General features: G+C 41.8%; 1 protein-coding gene across 5 annotated transcripts in view; it reads left to right on the forward strand.

Moving 5' to 3' along the window:
• gabra3 (gamma-aminobutyric acid type A receptor subunit alpha3) overlaps window positions 1-20,891 on the forward strand; it is a 115,339-nt gene extending 94,448 nt beyond the window's left edge. For 2 of the 5 annotated variants that reach the window (XM_058628150.1, XM_058628149.1), the window contains 7 exons: window positions 238-320; window positions 1,342-1,485; window positions 4,350-4,502; window positions 8,826-9,031; window positions 17,665-17,715; window positions 18,454-18,492; window positions 18,635-20,891. In XM_058628150.1, the coding sequence (XP_058484133.1) occupies window positions 238-320; window positions 1,342-1,485; window positions 4,350-4,502; window positions 8,826-9,031; window positions 17,665-17,715; window positions 18,454-18,492; window positions 18,635-18,955 (997 nt within the window). In that variant the 3' untranslated portion in view covers window positions 18,956-20,891. The remainder of the gene's footprint in view (window positions 1-237; window positions 321-1,341; window positions 1,486-4,349; window positions 4,503-8,825; window positions 9,032-17,664; window positions 17,716-18,453; window positions 18,493-18,634) is intronic. The other 3 variants (XM_058628154.1, XM_058628152.1, XM_058628153.1) reach the window with 3 other exon arrangements.
• Window positions 20,892-21,866: the final 975 nt, after the last annotated feature.

Consider the following 21,866-nt stretch of genomic DNA (forward strand, 5'->3'; position numbering starts at 1 on the left):
CTGGACCGGATATGCCTTACTCTTCAGATGTCAGGCATTGTCTCAGTTCTCCTCAGATCTGAGCTGAGCTGTCTTCAATAAAATCTTTCAACTTAACTCATCACTGACTCCAGATGTTCCATCATTGGTCATCTTACCTGATCATCAAAAATCTCCACAACAGCAATGAGTGGTGGGTCTGTAGCTTGTCTTATAGTTTACCTGTGAAAATGATTGTCTCTCCCTCTGTGCCGTCAGACTGACCATTCATGCAGAGTGTCCCATGCACCTGGAGGACTTCCCGATGGATGCGCACGCCTGTCCTCTGAAGTTTGGAAGTTGTAAGTCGAGCCAGATCGTCACAGGAACACAGAGTTTGAAAATAATAAAACTTTACTGCAGAAGCAGTGGCAATTTTCCCCTGCTGGTTTTATTAGTTTTCCTGTCTGGGAAAGGACTTGAACCTGACTGCACTGTAGAAATATAACAGTGGGCAATAACTCTTATGCTTAGAATTGTTTCTTGTGACAAACACAAAAAAAAATAAGTCAACCATAAGCTTGCAGTGAGAGTTCTCACTCATTACAGATGGATGTGTCTCCCGATGTGAGTGGAGCCATATACAGTATGTTGAGCATTAAAGGTACAGTCATTTGATGAAAGGAGCTCAGGACAGAGACCTGGGATCCTCAAATCAACACTATGCATTTTAACATACTGCAGATGAATCTCATAGATGTTTTGGATGGGACAAAGTATATCAGGTTTGTGATTTGAGCGGCGTTACGCTCAGTTTTTGAAATCGGAAATTCGCAGACGTGCCTGCAACCAGGCTCCCAGTGGACTATACCTGCTGTTAATCCCACTGGTGTCCACATATTTTTTCATCCATTTTGCTCTAAATGCTAGTATGCTTCACAGATTTGACCATGAGACCCTTAAGTCCTCAGGAAAATGTTAACTGAAGTTATAAATCAAGTGTAAAGTAGAAGCTAATTGTTCTATAGACTTCCACTCGAACTGAGTTAATACATTTGTACTGCCCTCTCAGGCTCACCCTGCAAAGAACACTATATCTACCTTAATATATGATCTACGGTGGCATTACTCATGTGTCATTCTTGTGAATAAACACAAAATCTAATCAGTATTAGCCTGTGGGGCGTTAATGATCAGTAATAATGAGCAGAAAAAGTTCTCAACACTGACTTCACGACGCATTCTGCATGTTTTGCTTCAGTTGAAAAACTGAGCGAGTGTGGTGCAGGACTCAAGTTTAACAGTCAATAAATATCCGATATTTTCTCTACAGTGGTTGGATACCCCCATTGTCAATTTCTCACCCACCTTTCTGTTGCCTAGATGCTTACACCAATAACGAAGTGATCTACCTGTGGACCCTGGGAGACGAGAAGTCTGTCGCTGTGGCTGAGGACGGCTCAAGGCTGAACCAGTACGACTTACTGGGACACGTTATTGGCAAAGAAACCATCAGTTCTAGCACAGGTAGGTTACATCTACAGCCCCCCTGACATTTAACCTCAGACTGCTTTAGACTCGGTGTGTTCAGACAGTTCAAACAGGCAAAAGAGGTCAACAGTCAGAGTGCCAAACACCTCACTGCACAGCTTTTTCTGGCTGCAGTGTGAGTGCACAACAAAGTGTTCACAACAATTTATAGCATTTGGACAAATTCAATTTTGTTGGAGGATACTGCAGCGGAACTACATCGTTGGATATAAGTCCAACCTTGGAAATATAAACTCAGTGAAACTGCCGCTTGAAAGCCGACATTATAAATTGCCCTCCTCCTTTTCTGATGACATACAGACCTCACTGTATAATGGCTTTCCTCGGTGTGTTTTCATAAAGTAACAGTCTGCACTTTTTCACCGTTTCTGCCATTTTAGATGCGGCTTTCATTATTCGGGGGTTTCATGTGGGAAATGATGGTTGTTATCAATTTTTGGGAAACAATTCAGCATATTTACAGAGATGCTGTGAGCAAGTGTTTCGTCCTGACGGCTCAGAGTCGACACACTCAGCGCAGAGTTAAAGGACAAATATGCAGGTCCATACTTCCGATTGCATATTCATCAACCCATCGACATTTTTTTGCAGAACCATTTCATCCCTTTTTTCTTTTTTTTTCATTTACCCAGAGAAGTGAAGGTTTTTTGAAGTGTGGTTGTATGAGGCAGTGACAAATCCTCATCCTCAATCTCTGACTTTGCTGCTCCAGATATGCGATATGTGGACACGAGCCTTCGCTGAACTCCCAGCTGCCAGTGCAGACACAAGGAAAAAAACAGATTTTCGCCAATTACCAAAAGGCTGACCGCCACTTTTTCTCCATTCATTATACAGTCTTTTTCTGACTGGAAACCTAAGTCTGTCTTGCTTTTTAAACCAACTCTCCACACAAAACAGTGTTTTAAGCTCATGGGGGGGGGGTCACAGGAGTTGCTAGTATGTGTCTCCCAATTTGAGACAGCATTTCCTGACTTTGTAAACTGCACAGTCCCCTGCACCAGTGTTGAAGGGGACATGGGAGCTGATGGTCTACTGCTGCCTCCTTTGGTGGGGTTTTGTCACCGAGGTGAGCAAAGAATTTAAACACTGAAGTCACAAAATAACATATTTGGACTTACTGATTAAAGGCAGAAGTGGATCAACAATTCCTGTGTGCTGTGATGTAAAAAAAAAAAAACTTGGTGAACCTTTTGTTGTGCAGCTAAAATCAGGTTCCCCCGTGTACCTCCTGGCAGCCCTGTTTTTGGTGAAAGGCAAAAGTGTCTGCTGACTATTAGCACCCCCATACGACCTTTAAAAGTGTATGGCAGCGCTCAAAATAAAGGCATAAAAGACAAAGGCAACAGGCGCGGTCTGACAGCACAAGACAATTCATAGCAACATAATGTTTCGAGAGGGATCTATCAGGCAAATAACATTCCATTTAGATAACAGGCTTAACAGAGCAAGAAGATGGGATAGAGTGCAGGAGTTCTGATTACTTCTAAGCCAAAGATAAGAGGTCGCTTCAATGGGGCAGTAGGTAATTACAGAAATAAATAAACAACAAGTGCGTAGCTTACAACTGAGCCACACTGACTTTCCATTTTGAGAGATTTACCCTCCGCGGTGAGACTGTTTGCTCGTGTGGCTCTCAGGAGGTGAGCAACAGAATCACAGATCTGTCTGACTTCAGTAGTGTTTGGAGACTAAAGCACAATGAAACTGCTTTGTCGGGTGGCACTCAGCCCGTTTCCCTAGGAAGTGTTGAAAGCTGTTGAAATAAAAGCACTTAACTCGAGCTCTACGGGGAACACTTTCCATGAGCACATCTTTTTGTCTTGTGCTCTTTGGTGGTTTGAACATGCTCTAGCAAATTTTTGGAGATATTTTGAAGATCCGACTCAAGTGGGACTTCAAGTGTGAAGAATAGTCGATGTGCAGTCAACATAATTCCTTTCATTTGGTTTGGTAAATCAATTTTCTTTAGATTTCAAACATAACAGAGGACGGTGAGCCCAGGGAATTTAAGCCAGTGCTGGGTAGAATCTGCTCATATAAAACCCCCTTGGGGGAATGAAAGGCTGTTTTTCTCATATCTTTGCACCACAGATTACAGACATGGCAGTGAGAGCTGGTGCTGAGGGCAACTGTGATTTTGTCCGTCCGCTGCCATTAGTTACAAAATCGGAGCTAAAGGAAGAATGTCCTGAATCGAGAGGTAAGAAAGATGCAGGCACACGCCTCGGAACGGCAAAGACGTCAACAGAAAGATGTGTTTATAAGAAGTACGTCACTGATGATCTACAATATGAAGGTGGAAGGCTTCACATTAGCTTGAAGGGCTCTGGCTCTGAAAGCTTGGAAAGGCCCATCAACAAGAAAAGTGTTGTTGACAACCATTCGAACCATCACAGAAATAACTTGTACTGTTTTATTTTCACATCAGGTCATTTGTTTTTCTCTGGAACTGAAGTTGATGGATACACATTTTGCAAATGGAAGTCTACGTTTAATAATCTTATATACAGGCCGTCACAGGATGCTCAGGTTCCTTTTAAAATCATCATCTGTCATTCAATGTTTAGATTCCACTTTTCCATTCATTTCCAAATTGAGTCCCAGTCTAAGAAGATGTGAGTTTTGTGACCTTTTTATACAAAGAGTATATATCACAACCACCATTGTCTGTTATGCGGTGGTTTAATGGCTCATCCACTGACCGAAGACAAACCTGTTAACAGTCCAACCTTGACTCTTTCAGCTTGTGTTGCTCCCAGTGGTGCGTAGCTGTGTCAATAATTATGACCGTGTGTGTTTCTCTCCATCTCTGTCTGTGTTTCTCTCCCTTCCCTCAGGAGAATATGTAGTGATGACAGCATATTTCCATTTGAAAAGGAAAATTGGCTATTTTGTGATTCAAACCTACCTGCCGTGCATCATGACTGTCATACTGTCTCAGGTCTCCTTCTGGCTAAACAGAGAATCGGTTCCTGCTCGCACTGTGTTTGGTGAGTGCCATCTTGTGTGTTTAATCAAAGAGCAAAAAAAAGAATGAAATCCCTAAATGATTAATTTAACAGGGGAGAGAAATCGAAGAGAGATTAAACCCCCCCCCCCCCAAAAAAAAATTATGTGCAGAGTTGTGTTTGTGAACATCTTCAGATGATTCAGCACATTTCACAAAAAAGTGGACGGTTTAAAAATTGCAGGTTTTGAAAAGGTCTGATCAGAAGGACATTTTACAGAAAACGACCTGGTGAATATGAAAGACTAATGTGTTTTGTTCCTGATGCTCTTTTCCACACTAATGATTTGTGCCTACGTTAACACCAGCAAAAAAACACACACACACACAAATTAATCAGAAGTTAAAGCAAAGTATGAAACAAAGTGGAAAAATGCAGTAGGGCCTAGTGAGTCAGGGAAACACATCTGTCAAAGAGGATGTTTGGCTACTTTGTCAACAAGGAACAGTCACCCTGGTTTAAAGTCTTATCATTTACTGAGCTGCAGGTGATTTCGATAAAACCGCACGTCACTGAAGTTGCCCTGGACACATTGTGTGCTTCTATCGGTGGAGCAAAATGAATCAATTCATTTTAAAGCAACTGGCTGCTGATTAAATGGCCAATCTTTGAAATCCATGTTAATAAAAAGGAGACAAACCCCTTTGACCAGATACGACCTCTCTTGAAAACATTCTATATGAATGCTAATGCGTTTCATTTAAGAAGATGTAAGCCACGCAGAATCCTTTTGATTTTATTTGACATTTTCCCTTGTTGCATATGTGCCACTTCACTGTGTTATCCTCCCTTTGTACTGTGAATAATAATAGACTGAGCTGCATAATCTGTGAAGAAACCCCTGACCTGTGTTTGTTGAATAATTAGCATTTTGATATGGAAATGGCACACGTACGTATATGAGGTAGCACACACTGCACAACACGCATTAAATGACATGCAAAGCAAGAGACTGTTTCGGGGGAAAAAACACTTGTTACGGCATCCTATTTCCATGCATTTAAATAACCAATGTTCCCTCAGTTCGCCACGAACACAAGAAACATTTCCCCTCAACATCATGTGAAAATCATTTCAGTCACACAATAAGGTCCATCTGCACAGAGCGATTTTCCCTCACACAAGCAGAGAGTTCCTTGGAACCATTGAAACATTTACTGTGAAGGACACAGTTCACATCTCTAGTTTGTGTTCTCACAATCACAGTGATCAGGTGAAAGAAAAATCATCTTTCCGCCGAGTTCATGGCATCTCCTTTTCATCGGGAACTTAACTGATTCATCATTGTTTTGTTGCCTGCCAGGAGTAAGACTGAATGTTTTGATGGGTTTTCAAGGGTATAGATTCTTATAAATATTTGATTTTTTTAGTTATACCCCATAGTTCGAGGGATAGTTGGTTTTTTTTGTTTGTTTTTTTTCCCAAGTGTGGTTGTATAAGGTACAGAAACATAGTCAACACCTCCCGCTCTGGACCTGCGTGAGATAATATAATTGAAATCATGGCTGCCAGTTGGCACACAAGGATAAACAGATTTTGGCCGCTCAACAAAAAGCTCACCTGATAATAAATCTTTCTTAGGACCAACCAACAAGTCTATGTGGGGTCATAAGGGTCAAATTCAGGCTGAGAACATGGGTCATACGCTGGATTGTCCGTGGTTTCCATGGTGAGCCCATCCATGTTTGCCCACATGGGCTTTTCATGTGGGGCCATACAGGACCTTTCCACTTCAAGTTCATGCCACCTTAAGGCCCTGGTATACTTCCGTGCACACCCGACACGCATCATGACATGATGTAATTTGCGTCATCAACACGTAGTACGCAGTCTACGTGTGCAACCCAGATTTTGGAACCGCGATCAACGAGCGTGAAGCAGAAAAAGTCAAGTCGCCAAGGATAGTCATCCAAGTCTAGACCTGGCGACCCATGAACCAGCTGACACCCCGACTCCGGGTCTTTCAGCTGTGAGCCGCTCAAACCAGACGTGTCCGAGGGAGATGAAGCATCGTTCTCTTCTCCTTTGGTAGCAAAGCGTCCTATACTCTGCGCCCAGACTTGTACCGCCACCCCGATGGTGAAGTGGGACACTACAGGACCCTGACGCGCAAGTACACCAGGGTCCGCAATGTGCGACACGTGCTGCATGTGCACGGAAGTATACCAGGGCCTTTATGGTGTATTTCCACCGGCTCTACTCGCCACGGCACGGTTTAAGTAGCGTTTCCACTAGCATAGTACCTGGTACCTGGTACTGTTTTTAGGACCTGCTCCGGCGAGGTTCCAAAAGCGTGCTGAGTAGGTACTATGCGATGATTGGTCAGACTGCTGTCACAGGAAGAGAACTGTAGATCATTTAAAACTACTTAACAATCCTCAAAACGTGGGTTAATCTCCAACAACTACCAGGGAAATCTCTATATTTAACAGTGCCGAATTGTAGATAAGTTAAAACTACATAACAATCCTAAAAACGTGGGTTAATCTCTATCTATCTAATCGTAATTACATTACATTACATACATTAATTATCTTATTAATCTCAAATCACTATCAGGAGTCTGGTGTAAAGTCACTAGTAGTCTCGCTCAGTCACCGCAGTTTCGCTCAGCCGTGCAGTGATGACTCCGCCCACGTTAAGTAGGTAAGTTTTTTGTAGTGGGATGCGACCTAATCGTGCCGTGTCGTGCCGTGCCGTGCCGAGGCGAGTAGAGCCGGTGGCAATACGCCATTAGTACTCACGTAGCCTGGAAAGGGTAAGGGCTTGTAGTGGACAAGCACAGGAAGGGCCTTCATGGAAACCATTAACAAACCCGCTTGGGACCCATATTGTCAGCCTGAATAGAACCCTCTATGGGGCCCACATGGACACGCTGTCTTTTATCGCATTATCTCACCATTAGACAGGCTTTTCCAACTGGACCCTGAAGTTTGTCTCGCGTCATAAACTGCTCGCTCTCTGCAACAAAGTACATCATGTGAGACACTCTATAATTGAAGGTATTGACACAAACACACAGACATGAGCACGGGCGGTGCTTGTGTGCGTATAAACCAGACATACTTTCACATGTCGCTTTTCGTAGGCATTAGTCTTGTGATGGTCCACTCAGGAGGACCGTAAAGCTTGTTTTTCTCTTCCATTGTCAATGCTAAGATGTCCCTGTCGTCTTCTTTTGAGGAGTAAAGAGGGCATGGATGCAAGCCAAGCTGCACACACCACACTCTCTGCAATAAAAGACAACGCAGTCATTACTTCGCACAGTCTGAAACGCTTGTGGGCTGCATATTTGTGGACCAGATTACAGAACCGAGCGGAAACCCAAGTTTGAAGGTCCAAATTTCAGAGAAAAAGTGGCAGCCCTACAGCACACAGGAGTTGCTGAACCATTGCTGCGTCTGCTGTTATTATGTGATTTGTTTGGAATTCCCCAAGTGAAACAAACTTATCACACGAGACAGCAGTTCCTCTGCGCCCGGGAGCTAAAAATGCACATTATCTCAATGGACTTTGGTGCGGAACAGTGAATGGCTTACAAATTTCAGTTTCCAGTCAGGATGGTGTTGATGTCATTTATAACACAGATAACATTGACAGGTGTACATTTTATTAGGTGAACATTTTTTTGGGGGCCTTGAACATATTGTGCATCTTTTTTTCATCAGTTGAAAAAAAATGATTCAGGAAAAAAATGCATAAAATCGGTTCACATTCTTTTTTCAATCCCAGGAAGCGCTGAATGTTAAGCTGTGACATGACCTCTGAAAGTTTGAACGGTTTCACACCAACGGATTCATTTCAACGCTAATTCGGAATGTTTGTTATGTGATATGTCCTGGAACTGACCTTTTGCACATTATCTTGCAATGAATATATATAATATATAAGTATATATATATATATATTATATATTACAAGACTGACTCAGCAAACCTCCAACATTTACGCACCACTGAACTTTGTTAGTGGTTCAAATTTCTTCTTTCGCACAGCAGATTATGTAAAGTCGATGCTTTGCAGTTCAGTGGACCAGAATGTTTAGTTCATAACTTTATTCTTTTTTTTAAACCCCAAAAGAGCAATTTACATGATTGAGCTAGATTGGACAATTAAACTCGGCTTAACCTTCTGTTACGAGGCCCTAGTGGACTCTTTAAAATCTGTGCCCTGTGTCCTGGTTTCCCCCCCCCAAAATAAGGAAAAATATTATTATGACCCTTGTGTCGTTGTGTAAAAGCTGTAAGAAAATGAACTTTCCTTGCACAAAGTACCTGTTTGCTAACTTTTTCATTTCATCCTCAGGGGTCACCACTGTCCTAACCATGACCACCCTGAGCATCAGTGCTAGAAACTCCCTTCCTAAGGTGGCCTATGCCACTGCCATGGACTGGTTCATGGCCGTGTGCTATGCCTTTGTCTTCTCTGCCTTGATTGAGTTTGCCACAGTCAACTACTTCACCAAGCGCAGCTGGGCATGGGATGGGAAAAAAGAGGGCATGGAAATAAGGGTGAGTCATTCTTATTTGAAACAGTTTCACATTTGAAAGAAAAATGTATGGACATGACACACCTGCACTCTCCTTTTGTTTTTACACTGGAAAGACGAAAATGGTTAACATACTTAAAAAGGTACTTCAGTTGGTGACGCCGTTTCATGAAATTCAATAAAACTTGTTTATTTTGAATTCATTATTTCAGGTGTCGCCAACCAAAGTCATTTTTTTCAAAGTTGTCAACCATTGTCGTCTTCTCAGTATGCTTAGTTTTAATTGTTTCAGTGTTTCAAGTCGCTTAGAAAAGTCCTCCAGTGACAGGCAATGAGGGCAAATTGCACTTTGAAAACATTGATAGAATATTCCTTCTTTAATGCAGCCTGGAGTCTTCTATAAGACTTTAAAGAGAGTTTTTATTTATTCATTAACAGCCAAATGGAACAGGGAGAGTGGGGTGGGACAGTGAAAGCAAAAACACAGAGGTAAACTCCCAGAGACACTGGCCCCGATTTATGATGGCAGCATATGTTCAAGTCTCGTCCTAAAGTCACCGTGAGCTCATTGTCCCCAGAAAAAAAATGTCAGTGTCCCGTCTACTCTGCAAATTATGGATGCAGAGAACAGAGACAGCGTGTGCACCTGAAGGTGGCGTTTTTATAGCACAAAACTAGATCATTCACAGCCTACAGATTTGTACTTTGGTCTGTTAGATGGTGAGAGAATATATATAAAGAAGAAGCTTTTTTTTTTCTATGAAGTTCTAATGAAGTCATGAATAAAAAAGTGATTAGTGTCTTGCGACTGCCTCGGTGCTTTAATTATACATGGTTTCTATGATGTTTTATAGTTGATCGTGTCATGTGGGATAGATTAGAGACATGAGGCAGTATTGGAACACAAAGAAGCACTTGCTGCATGTATGAAATATCCATGTTTCCCGTGATTAATTGATTCGCCGCAAGTTGAATCGCAGCGTATGCTTCGAAATGCCTGGGTTGTTTTTTTTCGAAGATGAAAGGACAAATGCATTTAGCATTTATACACAGATTTAATGAGTGACAGAATTAGGTCATGGCAGATTTAGTTGGCATAGGCTCTAACCACACTAATGCTTTTTTGTTTAAAAATGCATTGTCTTCTGCTCCGCACACGCTTTTCGTCCAGACAGAAAAGTTTGAAAATGCTGCCGGCTCTGGGTCGTGTTTTAGTCTGGACTTGCACCAATAAGTCGAACACGGTTTCCTGCATTTGCTTCCCGATTGGTCGTTATCGGCCACGAGTGGACTATCGACTGTGAAGGAAAAGGTCAAAAGTTTTCAGTTTCTTACTTTTCAACATTGTTGTTTTCCCGCTAGCAGTACATTCTGAAACTCAGTATGGTCACACAGTATACAGTATTTACATTTTATGAGGGCTGGGGTATCTCCTTAATCTTAATGATACATATGGAGACGGAGAAGCCATGATAACATACGTATTGCAATACACAGTTATTGTGAATAACAACCAAATCTAGACAGACTTTGGCAGCTTGAGTGGTGTTTATGTCTCAAGACTACATCTCTACATCATTTCAGTACCATCAGTATGCAGCAGCCAAGGTGTATCCCATGATTTTTTGCGCTTTCCAGTTTTTTTTTAAAGCCCATAGGGCTGGAAAATATGGTCAAAGACACGATAAAGTTTCAAACTAGTCAATAATGACATTTATTATTTATCACGATAACATAAGTCGGCTAACTAAGGAACAAGTTTCGCTCCTGAGTGAAAGTTGAAGACACCAATCAATTATTATTGTATTATTGTGGAGCCTGAATCACAGTCCTACTTTTTAACGTGTTTTTTTGTGGACGCTGAAACACTATTAATGACACACAGATGTCATTCATTGAAAAGTCGTAGTGTGGACGTAGTGTGGACGCAGACGTAGCTGATTTGCTGACTATAAGATGTTCCGTTTGACTGGTTTGTACTATTATTTTCTGAGATGAGTTAGCCTTGGTAAATTTGCACTGTGTTGAGAATACATCAAAGAACAGTTTCATATTTAATAGCGCAGCACAATTTGCAGAAGGACACATGCTTTTTTTTTTTTTTCCCCTAAGGGAAACTGATTTTCTGACAGCGAGAGAGCTTACAAACACTTTGATATGTTTGCATTAAAAAAGTTGCACCTCCATTGCTTTATATTAAATTATGTTTTTCTATCCCTCTGTTTAACCAGGTAAAAGTCTCACTTAATTTAACTAAAGTGACTAGGAAGGTACTGTGTTTTATTGCTGCCAGCACGTAAAAAAAAAATGCTGCACTTCTGTCACAGACAGGACATAAAGCAAAGAACAACATATATTTCTTTTACTGCGACAGAAACTCGTTTCCTGCTATTTATGTACAAAGTGTTGGACACAATCAGTACAGTGTTTCCACTTCTTTACAGCTTGACATTTGGTCCTTTGAGTGATTGACGGAAATATGTATTGCTGCCATAGAACTGTTCAGTCATCGGGGATAATTTGCAGCAGAGGGGAGGAATTTTTTTTTTTTTTTTTTTTTTCAGATGTCTCCTCTGAATGGCAACAGCCTGAGTTCCCTTCCCGGGGGCTGCGCTGAGCACGCAGTTGTCATCATAGATAAAAAAGAACGGGGTCACAGTGGGAGACGTTACACTCCCAGAACACTCCCATAATAGCTAGAATGAGCTACTGGAAAGCAAAGGCATCAGAATACACACGTGTCTCCTTTTTCCAACATGTTTTAAATTTAATGAAGAGAATCGAGTGGAAGATAACTTTTAAGGGAAAAAGTGTGTTTCGCTAAAGATGTTGAAGCTCAGTACATCAATTTTGAAAATAGAGGCTCCATATGTGAGGCAAGGCCAGACTCTTACCCTCATGTAAGTAAGATTGCCTCTAGGGTTCTGAAATGGAAGTGGTCGATGTGCAACTTATGCTGCTGGTTCTTTCTTTCTTTTTTTTTGTCACCTAACATTCTGCTTGACAGACGACGGCGTTAACTAATTAGCGCTCCCTCACTTCACCAGCTAAAGGTGTGCTTATTACAGAAATTAGCCAATGGGGAGTTCGGTTGGTCGGAATGAATTGCTTGCTTGCATAATCTTGACTCTCCATGACAAATGATTGGAAATGAGCGTGTGAGATTTATTAAATGCTAGTTTCATCGGCAGAGGCTGGAGCACTGGCTCACTGTGCAGTGGGCTTCATTGCCGGAGCCAGGGAATCTCAGTGACTAATGTGTGACTCATAATCTTGCACATTCACACCCACTGCGTCGCTCACAACATCTGCACATATTTGAAATTAAAGCTGCAGTAGGCAGGACATTTTGTCAGACAGTTAGGCCTTGTCCACATGGAAACAGAAATGTCCCCGTACGATCTATTCCCATCTTTTCTATTCTGTCACTTTCCTTGAAATGTCTTCATCCACTGCTACAGAAATACACCAAAAATGGAAAAAGAAAAAAAATAAAGCATGCGCATACAGCTTTATTTTTTAAATAAAGCTTTACTCAAGTAAGTATACATTTTAATGTATACAATTAAAGAAACAGAGACAGAATGAACCAAGCCAGGGTAACTAAGGAGTCAAAGAGGTGGGACGCTCTCCCCACTCTGCGACCCGTTTTCCATAAATATTGTTCCAGTGTTCCCAAAATGCTGGTTCTGTGTGGAATAAAAGGCAATACGATGAAAGCAGATTCACCTAAACTTCATTTTAGTTTGGAAGAGTATAGCTAACAGAGGGTAAGAGCTACAGTTGTTTTAAAAAAGGAGAGACTGTCACTTTTCCCAGAAAACACTGTACCATCAACGATATTCAAGAAGAGATTTGGATCTCCATGGCATCAGAGAGGCATCAGCTGGGATCCACGGGCCACATCCTTTAACATTTCATGCTTAGCTATTGACGAACAAGTACTGCTCCATAGGGGCCATTGGCCACAACTTGGAAATCTTGTTTTCTTGTTTGGGTCTGGATTATTGGGTGGAAAATCGTGTAAGCTTAAAGCTCAGGACACACTGCCCTGACAGTCAGCCGTCAGGCAGTTGATGAACAGCTAAAGCTCTCTCCCGGTGTGCAGCGCTGTCAGCCTTTGCCGTCATTGACAGGAACCCTGCAGAAGGCTTTGTGGCCAATTCAGCATGTTCAAACGCATCGCTGTCCCTTCAAGAGACAGATCCTCGTGGTTGGCTGTTTTGAGACATCCTCGTATACCGTCCTTATTTAATTTGGACATCTGGATGATAATACTACTATGGCAGGGCCATTGTTTGACCAAGCTGCAAGTTAAAAAAAAAACGCTGCTTAATAGTTCTTCTGGTTTTCCTTTTTCATTAACAAAGGCAGACTACTGCCACCTGCTGGTAAGGAAAATCCTCTCAAGCAGGTGCAGAACATACAGTATGTGCTGGTAGCTCATTGGCTGTAGGCGATGCAGTGTGTGCAACCTTTTCCCCCTGACACATTGGCCAATCTGAGGCAGGGTTGCGGTTTATGGTCTTTACTACCAGTGGACTGTTGGGGTGATACCTGTAGTAATTAGATCAAGCACAGACCATGTCTATAACGACCAGATTTACAAAACGTAAATAGTAGAGAACACCAAAAAGGAGACACTGTGTCTCCATAAATAAAATCTGCAGTCTAACACACTCACATACTTCACATTCTTGAATCTACTGAATAAGCTACCGCCTCATCTCCAGTCCGAAACACGGACAGACTGTCACAAGGTTGGGTTTTATGCACGCATGCGCACACTGGACTCAAAAACAGCGGGACGGAGCGAGGCACGATTACCTCCAGGGAACTTAATCATACTTGTAAAGCAATTCTGACTCATCGGTTTGCAGAAGTAACAAAGACAAGGTCAACAGATGCATTGTGTTCAGGACATTTCGTGTGCCTGCAGCTAGCCAAATGACTTTGAAGACTCTTTGGCCGGACGTAAATTATGTGCCGTGTTGCATTAGGTTCATAAAAACATGCACGCGGCACGATGTCACATGTGGTTTCTCCAATAATTAGACCATATGAATTACTGCCGAGGACAACCCAGCTAAATAGCAGCACATAATTGTTCTGCTAGGCTTTTCTGTCAGGTTACTAAGCCCTACTGTCCCTGATGCCAAGGAGTTAAGAGTTTAGGGAGCTATGATTAAAGTCATATGACACATTACAGCAGTCCCTCTCTTTTCCTGCTGATGTCAGCCATCACTGTGATAAAGGAGTCTCTGGGTGGTGTTAGAGGAATCGATATCTTGGGGAAGTACCTGGTTATCCACAGGGCATCAGTACCACTCTCTCACCCTGTATTAATTGACTCGAGATAGATCCCTTCAGGGAGTGACCCACCATTTCTCTGTTTAATGCAATCAGCCGCCGCCTGTGAGCTTTTTTTTTTTTTTTTTTTATCTCACCCACAAGCGTCACTGCTTGTGCTGAGTTTGGAGAACTCTCGTACTCCGGTAGTCTTGCTCACTTGAGGACAAAACACTGATCAAACTGAACGTGTTTACTCCTCCGTGTTGCCGCCTCCAAGACGTTGGACTGTACGTCTGTGTACTTAAACAACTGCTGGCACACCACCTGCATTGAAAACCGTCTTGAGACTCTCAATGAAAGTATGGCTGTCAGTGGGGACACGAGGAAAACTGATTTTAGCCACTTCATAAAATACTCAACTACTTGTGTAAAGGTCCAGTGTGATAGAATTTGTGACATCTAAACCATGTTTTCCACCGAGTGGAATGGTTTGGTTTGGTACAGTATGTACTCTTCTGCATTTCCTTTAGGAATAGTACCAAAACAAACAGCCCCAACCATTCCACGTTTTGATATCCTTCCGTTAGAGTAACAGATTAAAATGGTACAGTACTGTCAGGGTGGAGCTAGACCAGCTTCCCCCACGAAAGTCATCCTGATTGGGCGACAAATAGCGGCACTCTCTTGCGAGCTGTGTTTCGCAGTCGATTCTCATACAAAGCTTGACGTCTTGTTGAAACAAACGTCTACAAACCAAGTGGGAAAAAGAGCTCTTGTTGACTGTTGTGTTGCGTTGTTGTCGTCGCAACCGCTGCAACATAACAGTACATATCTAGTGGATGCGGCATATTGTGCACAGCCCACAACCCGTCTACCAAGTAACGGCTTTACCATTCCAAACCCTACCGTACTGTACCGACCTGAACCGTACCACGATGGAAACACAGCGTAACGGTACGACAGCAGAAGAGAACTCCTCCGCTCACTTCTCCCTTTCCCGAGTACATCAGGGGACTACAGTGGCATTTGCATAGCAGAGAGTCTTTAAACACTCTTTCACCACTCTCTCCACTCTTTCATTTTCTCTGCCATTTCCTCCTTCTATTCGTGAACCTCATCTTCAATACACACTCTCCAGCTGGTTTGGTGTACAAACGCGATGGCACAGGATGCTGACCTGCGTAAAGCAAGACCTTTGAAGCGATTACACAGATCATCAATCATATGTATGAATTCAATTTCTGCCAACAAAGTGTACACAAAGTCGACAGTATCTAAGGAATACGTTCACTGATGTACTGACAAGACGATTAGACTCTAACTTTCCTGCACCTATTAAAAAAACAAGACTCCATTACAGACTCCATTTTCAAAGGCCAAAATGTTCACATATGCATCCCTTTTAAATTTGATGTTGCCCATAGCTTTTAACAGCACCCTATCCATATCTTGATAGAATGTGACCTCCTCCGTCACCTCTTTCCATCTTCTGCTGCTTTTATCGTATTTTTTTTACTGCTCTAAAGCATCAGTCAGTGATTACTCAGGGCCTCAGGAGATGCACAGAGGAGATGCCAGAGTGGAACACTCTCACCAAGTTCAGATGCTTCCGATCAGGGTCGGTGAATGCAGTTGTTGCCTACGGAATTGTCGAGCATCTCCCGTCTAAGTTCATATAAATATGCTTTCTGATTTCCCAACACCTAATTCCTGTTCAATGTTGTTGAACATAAATGAAATGTCATTTATTTGGCCAACCACCACAGCTAAATACTGTATATACAGTCAGCCTGCTGGTATGTGAACATATCGTGGCTCTGTGTTGTTAAACACAGTGAAGCAGAGAAAACAGAGTGAACATCTGGTTCTGTGGCTTTGGATGTGAGCACCTGCCAGTGCAGCAGACAGTTTGTAGCTGAATGATCTTTGACTTGTCAAACTTTATCCATGCGGTAACTCCACTCTTCCAGCCCATCATTGCTGCTGCTGTATTAGCCACACATTTTTCCCCAGCACAGCCTCACGTCATTCATGTAGGCACCCCAGAAGTCTGAATATTTCCTCATAAGCAGTTTTGGGCATGTTACTAATTAGTTATAGTTACTAGTTACTTCTCCCAAAAAGTAACTGAGTTAGTAAAAGAGTTACCGAAAAAACGCTACCATAGAATTTGCTGGGCTGACCATCGCTGAATGTGTCTCTTGGTTGTTTGTGTGTCAACGCTCGCCCAGCTCTGCCTCTGATTGGCTTACCAGGACATTTTACCTCTTCCATAGCCAATCATCGCTACTTATGTGGTTGTCCCGCCCCCCTCACCAAAGTAAAGACACGATTGAAAGAGTCATTTCAATCGTTATTCCCGTCACTGCTCATAAGGCATTTATAACTTATTTCTAATTCAATTGTTGACCCCCAAGTTGTAGGATCCCACTTAAAAAAAAACAAATACTTAAAAATCGTGCGGTCCTCAAGTTCAAATATATTATCTGATTGTGACATACAGTACTGCTCTACTCAAGATACTGAGCAATCACACACAACATTTTTGTTGCATAGAAAACCATGTTTTACATGCTTCCATTTGTGAGTGTCTCTGTATATTTAGGAGAATATAAAATAAAACCCTTGGTAATAAGCTGAAAGGGTCCAAAGTGACGCTTTGAGGAGGAGTGGGATAGGGCACAATGCCATGCTAATTAAAAAGATGGAGTGGAGGGAAAAGGAATGGATTTTAAAAGAAGAAAATTTAAATGGAAAAGTGAAATGGGCCAGTGAAAGGATGTAGTCAGTCACTGTGCACCGCCCTTGTAGGAACGAGCTTGAAACATGGTGCTCGCTCTCCCTGAAAATATGGCTGCCAGTGGTAACAGATTATCGCCACTTAACAAAATGCTCACCTAATCAAATCTACACCCTGTTACACATATGCAGTATATATCGACGAGAGCCTTTTGCCACTGCAAACCGAGGTTTGTAAAGCGCTCACTCTTCCACACCAAACTCCAAAAGGAAAATGAGCGTTTTTATCTGGCAGGTACAAGGGAGCCGTTGGTTTACTGCCACTACGTTTTGGTAAGTTTGTGTCACTTAGGTCAATTCAGCAAAAGTATTTCAAACACCAAAGTCACAAATTCGCTAACTCCTGTGTGTCTTGATGTAAAAGCATTCATTTTTCTCCATGGACTTTGGTGTGGGGAGTGAGCAATTTTCAAAGCACACCTTTCTAGTCACAAAAGGCCGTCTAAAATGGCCAGATCAATCCAGTCACGTATTCTTAAGATTTTGTAAACGTTAATGGGCCTTAAATTTATCAGCTGAGGCTTTTTGTTAAGTGGCTTAAACCTGTTTTTCCTTGTGTCCCAGGCAGCTGGCAGCCATGTTTTCTGTGAGAGTGAGCGTCCGTGTCTCAAGCAGGTTTGTGTCAGAACTTTATACAACCACAATTCAAAACACCTGAACTTCACTTTAAAGTGGCCACTGTGAGATTAGTCTCCGGCACATAGGTTGTTCTCCGCCTGGTGATTGACACTTTTACATGTACACTCACTACTTTCATGGGTGATGCTAGTTTAGTTATTTGATTGGACCAATTTAACAAATACAATCCAGTCTCCCTTTGTAAATGAACAGAGAAAAGACAGTAATGATTTGTCTACAGTATGAAGAAGAAAGCAGTGGCTTGAGAAAGCTTAATCATACTCAGCCTTTGTTGTGTTAGATTTGGCATAAGCTGTTTTTGCCTGAAGAGCCTGCTGGCTGCTCTCATTGATACAGTTTGTCAGACGTGGTTTTTCAGCCACTGTTGTTTTGCTTCTTTCTTTTTTTTTATATATATAATCCTGCTCTGTGCTGCAACTGCTAGCAGTATCAGATGCCAGTCCAGCCTGGTTCTGCAGTGATCATGAATGCAGTCTTCCCTATTTCAACACACTCAATTTTTGTCATGACTTTTTTTTTTTTAAATCATGACTGTTTTTTTTTTTTTTTCCTTCTGCAATCCACATTTAAATGGTGCAGATTCGACTTGATAATATTTATAGTGTAAAAAATGTTCAAACGTAGTATCAGCTGGATAGCAATGAATAGAGTATGTAAGATGGGGAATTTTAATATAATTGGTAAACTTTTTTTCTTTTCTACTTTTCTTTTCAGGAACCGTTTCAGGCTAACGTGGAAAGGATTAAAGATATGGTTAGGCTTTTGTTTTGTTCTTGTGTGTGTCGTGTCTCGTGGTGTTGCTTCTATTTCCTCTTTATGAGTTCAAATGGAAGTATTGGTAAGTCTGGTGCTTCGCTCCTGACAACCTTTACTTTACTGCCTTCTTCCTTTTCAGAGAAGAGAATCGGCGACTCTGTCCAAAAAGGCCAACAACACCTTCAACATTGTTGGAACCACCTACGCCATGAACGTAGCAAAAGACCAAGGTTTAACAACCATTTCCAAGAGTGCACCCGGAGCGGCGGCCAAACACCAATACCTGCAAAGGATGGCCGACCCCTACACGGAGGCCAAGAAGTCCTACAACCGTGTCAGCAAAGTGGACAAGATATCGCGCATCATTTTCCCAGTTCTGTTCTTCATCTTCAACTTAGGCTACTGGGCCACGTACGTCAACAGAAAGCCCGCTATCATGAAGGCGAACAACCTAAACTGAATTTGACCAAATGCTGGGCCTGATCTGGTTTGGTTCAGAAGGTAGACAGGTTTGCAGGAGGCCAAGTCCATTACATCTTATTGTGTATGTGTGTGTGTGTGTGTGTGTGTGTGTATGAGAGAGAGAAAGAGTGAGAGTGTGTGTGTGTGTGTGTTCGTGGATGTGTTTTGTGTATCTGTTTTTTCTTAAGAGTTTGATATTTTGCACGTCTCTATAGATGGAAGGCGAATTTGAACATACAATAAATTCACATGTAGTCATGGACTACGGAGGGAGCACATACTCACATCAGTCCGTGTTTGTGTAGTTTTCTTTTCCCTTCCCCTCCACACTTAGCTCTGGCCCTGCTCCCATCTCCGTGAGTAACTGTAAGTGCTCCTTCGCCGTTACCTTGATCGCTTGCCGTTTTTTTTTTTGAAGAGTAGTCAAGTTGTGTTCTCACTCATGTCTTGATATGTTTGCGCTTGTCTTGAAGATCCACTGCCGCTCATTACCAACATTAAAGCTGCAGTGCGTCAGCAGTCGGTTAGATTCAAAGTGTTGTCAAATGAGCTGACCTTGTGCCGATGTAGCCCGTCAGCGCCGCACAAATCTCTCCGTGTTTCTCAGAGCTGGGTCGTACTTTCCACGTCAGGTGGCTCATGCAGACACTATGTCGACAAATCCGCACACACCTCTAGTTTGAGTCCACGTGGACCATGTGCTCCAACTGCACATGCTGCCTATGGCACAACACTTCCAGTCTAGTTGGTGGGCGTGCTCAACGAAGAAGAGCGTAACCATTGAGGAAACTTGCTTGACGTTATATGAAGATGTACAACTTCAGGCTCCAGGCTCACGCAGGCCCTCGTTCAGTATTAGTACATCACACATGCAATGCGAAGTGACTGCAGACACGGAGCGTGCCATGTATGACCCTCGACATAGTGGTGTTTAACTGATGTGTTGCCCAGCGACATGCACACAGGAAGTGAGAGACAGAGAGGCAACAGCAACGTCGTACTGGTAGAGTGAGACGACTCCAAAACGGTGCCCCACGAAAAGTTTCAGTGACGTGAATTCTGCTCAAACAACTCATTAAGCAGTTTAACGGGGCGAGCGCTTGTGAACCCCGTCCGCCCGATGCGCTGCCTGATGAATACAGACAAACGCTCAGTCAGGTCTGACAGTACGCTGCTTGACCGAGCCCGTTTTCAGATGAAGGACGCAGCATACGAATAATGTGACATCATTTCTGCTCATGAAGACCAAAAAAAAAAAAAAAGTTACACACTGCAGCTTTAAGGCTTAGGCACGTCCATGAAGTTAACAACATGCACACACACGCGCACACACACACATAAACAGAGATGCAACAGAGAAACGCCAGTGGAGCCATTTGTCGGTTGTTTTACTGTACTGTGTTAGCCTGGGGCAGTTTGTGTAGTTCCATAGGAACATCATTAATATTCCTCCATGTCTGGGCTTCAGCTCACGCTGAATACCAACAGACTCAATGCAGTATCATCTGGAATTGCTTTCACGTCCCATCGGGCTGCCTGTACATTTTCTAGTCCAGTGGCTTTCATTGTTTTTAACTGGCCGACTGTGTTCAATGACAGAGAAGCTACGTGCCTTGGTGAACACCAGCGCACGTTTTAGAAGACAGATCTACGTGGTCTATTAAATGTAAACATAGACTGGTGTCACTGCAGTTACTGTAACATGGCTGTTGCCCCGCCCACCCATGGCCCAGGGGCCTTGGGCACAGAGTGTAAAATTGCCCATTAGTGTGGAAAGTGAACAGACCTCTGCCTGTGAAAAGATGAAGCGAAGAGATTAAAGGATCCCGCACATAGTCCACAACAATTATCATGTGCATTTAGGTTTAGGTCTCAATGAGCCAAGAAGACATAACAAAATACCACCATTACCTCAGGAATTCTCAAATCCAGTTTAACATATCTATATATATATATATGTATATATATATATATATATATATATATATATATATATATATATATATATATAGATAGATATGTGTGTGTGTATATATATATATATATATATATATATATATACACACACACATATCTATATATATATATATAGATATGTGTGTGTGTATATATATATATATATATATGTGTGTGTATGTGTATATATATATATATATATATATACACATGTACATGTATATACATACACATATACATGTGTGTATATATGTATATATATACACACATATATATGTGTGTATGTATGTGTATATATATATACACATGTACATGTATATACATACATATATATATATATATATATATATATATATATATATATATATATATATATATATATATATATATATATATATATATATATACATACACACATATATGCCTTGAAAATACAAATAAGTATTAAAAATCATACCAAACACTCTTTCTTTCTGTAAGTATACTGTGCCCGGGCACCCTGGGGACTTTATTTCTGCCTTTTTCACTCTCTCTGTAGCTGGTTTTTGCTTTATTATTAGTATTATTATTATTATTTGTCTACTTTTCTGCCTCAAAAGTGTTCAATTCATGTTGTACTTTTGCTCCTTGTATACTTTACCGTGTGTGTCGAGTATATTGGTGTTGATTTGATTGTCTCCACGCAGTATGCTGTACTGTTTTGTGTTTAGGTGTACACAACAAAGACCAGTATGTCACAGTCGCACTGTATTTTGGTGAAAAATACTATGGAACCGGTCGAGAAAGGATTCTCTTATGAAACAACTTTACTAACTAAATGTGCACTGAAAAGAAGAGAATGCTGTCAAACCTGGAAAAATACTGTTGGTAACACCTCAATCAATCAAGTTCATTCAAACTAAACAAGTTGTCTTCATATCGCTTGTTCACTTTGGTTTGAATGAACTCTGTTC

Source organism: Solea solea, chromosome 4, assembly GCF_958295425.1.
Source record: "Solea solea chromosome 4, fSolSol10.1, whole genome shotgun sequence".
NCBI classification, from domain to species: domain Eukaryota; kingdom Metazoa; phylum Chordata; class Actinopteri; order Pleuronectiformes; family Soleidae; genus Solea; species Solea solea.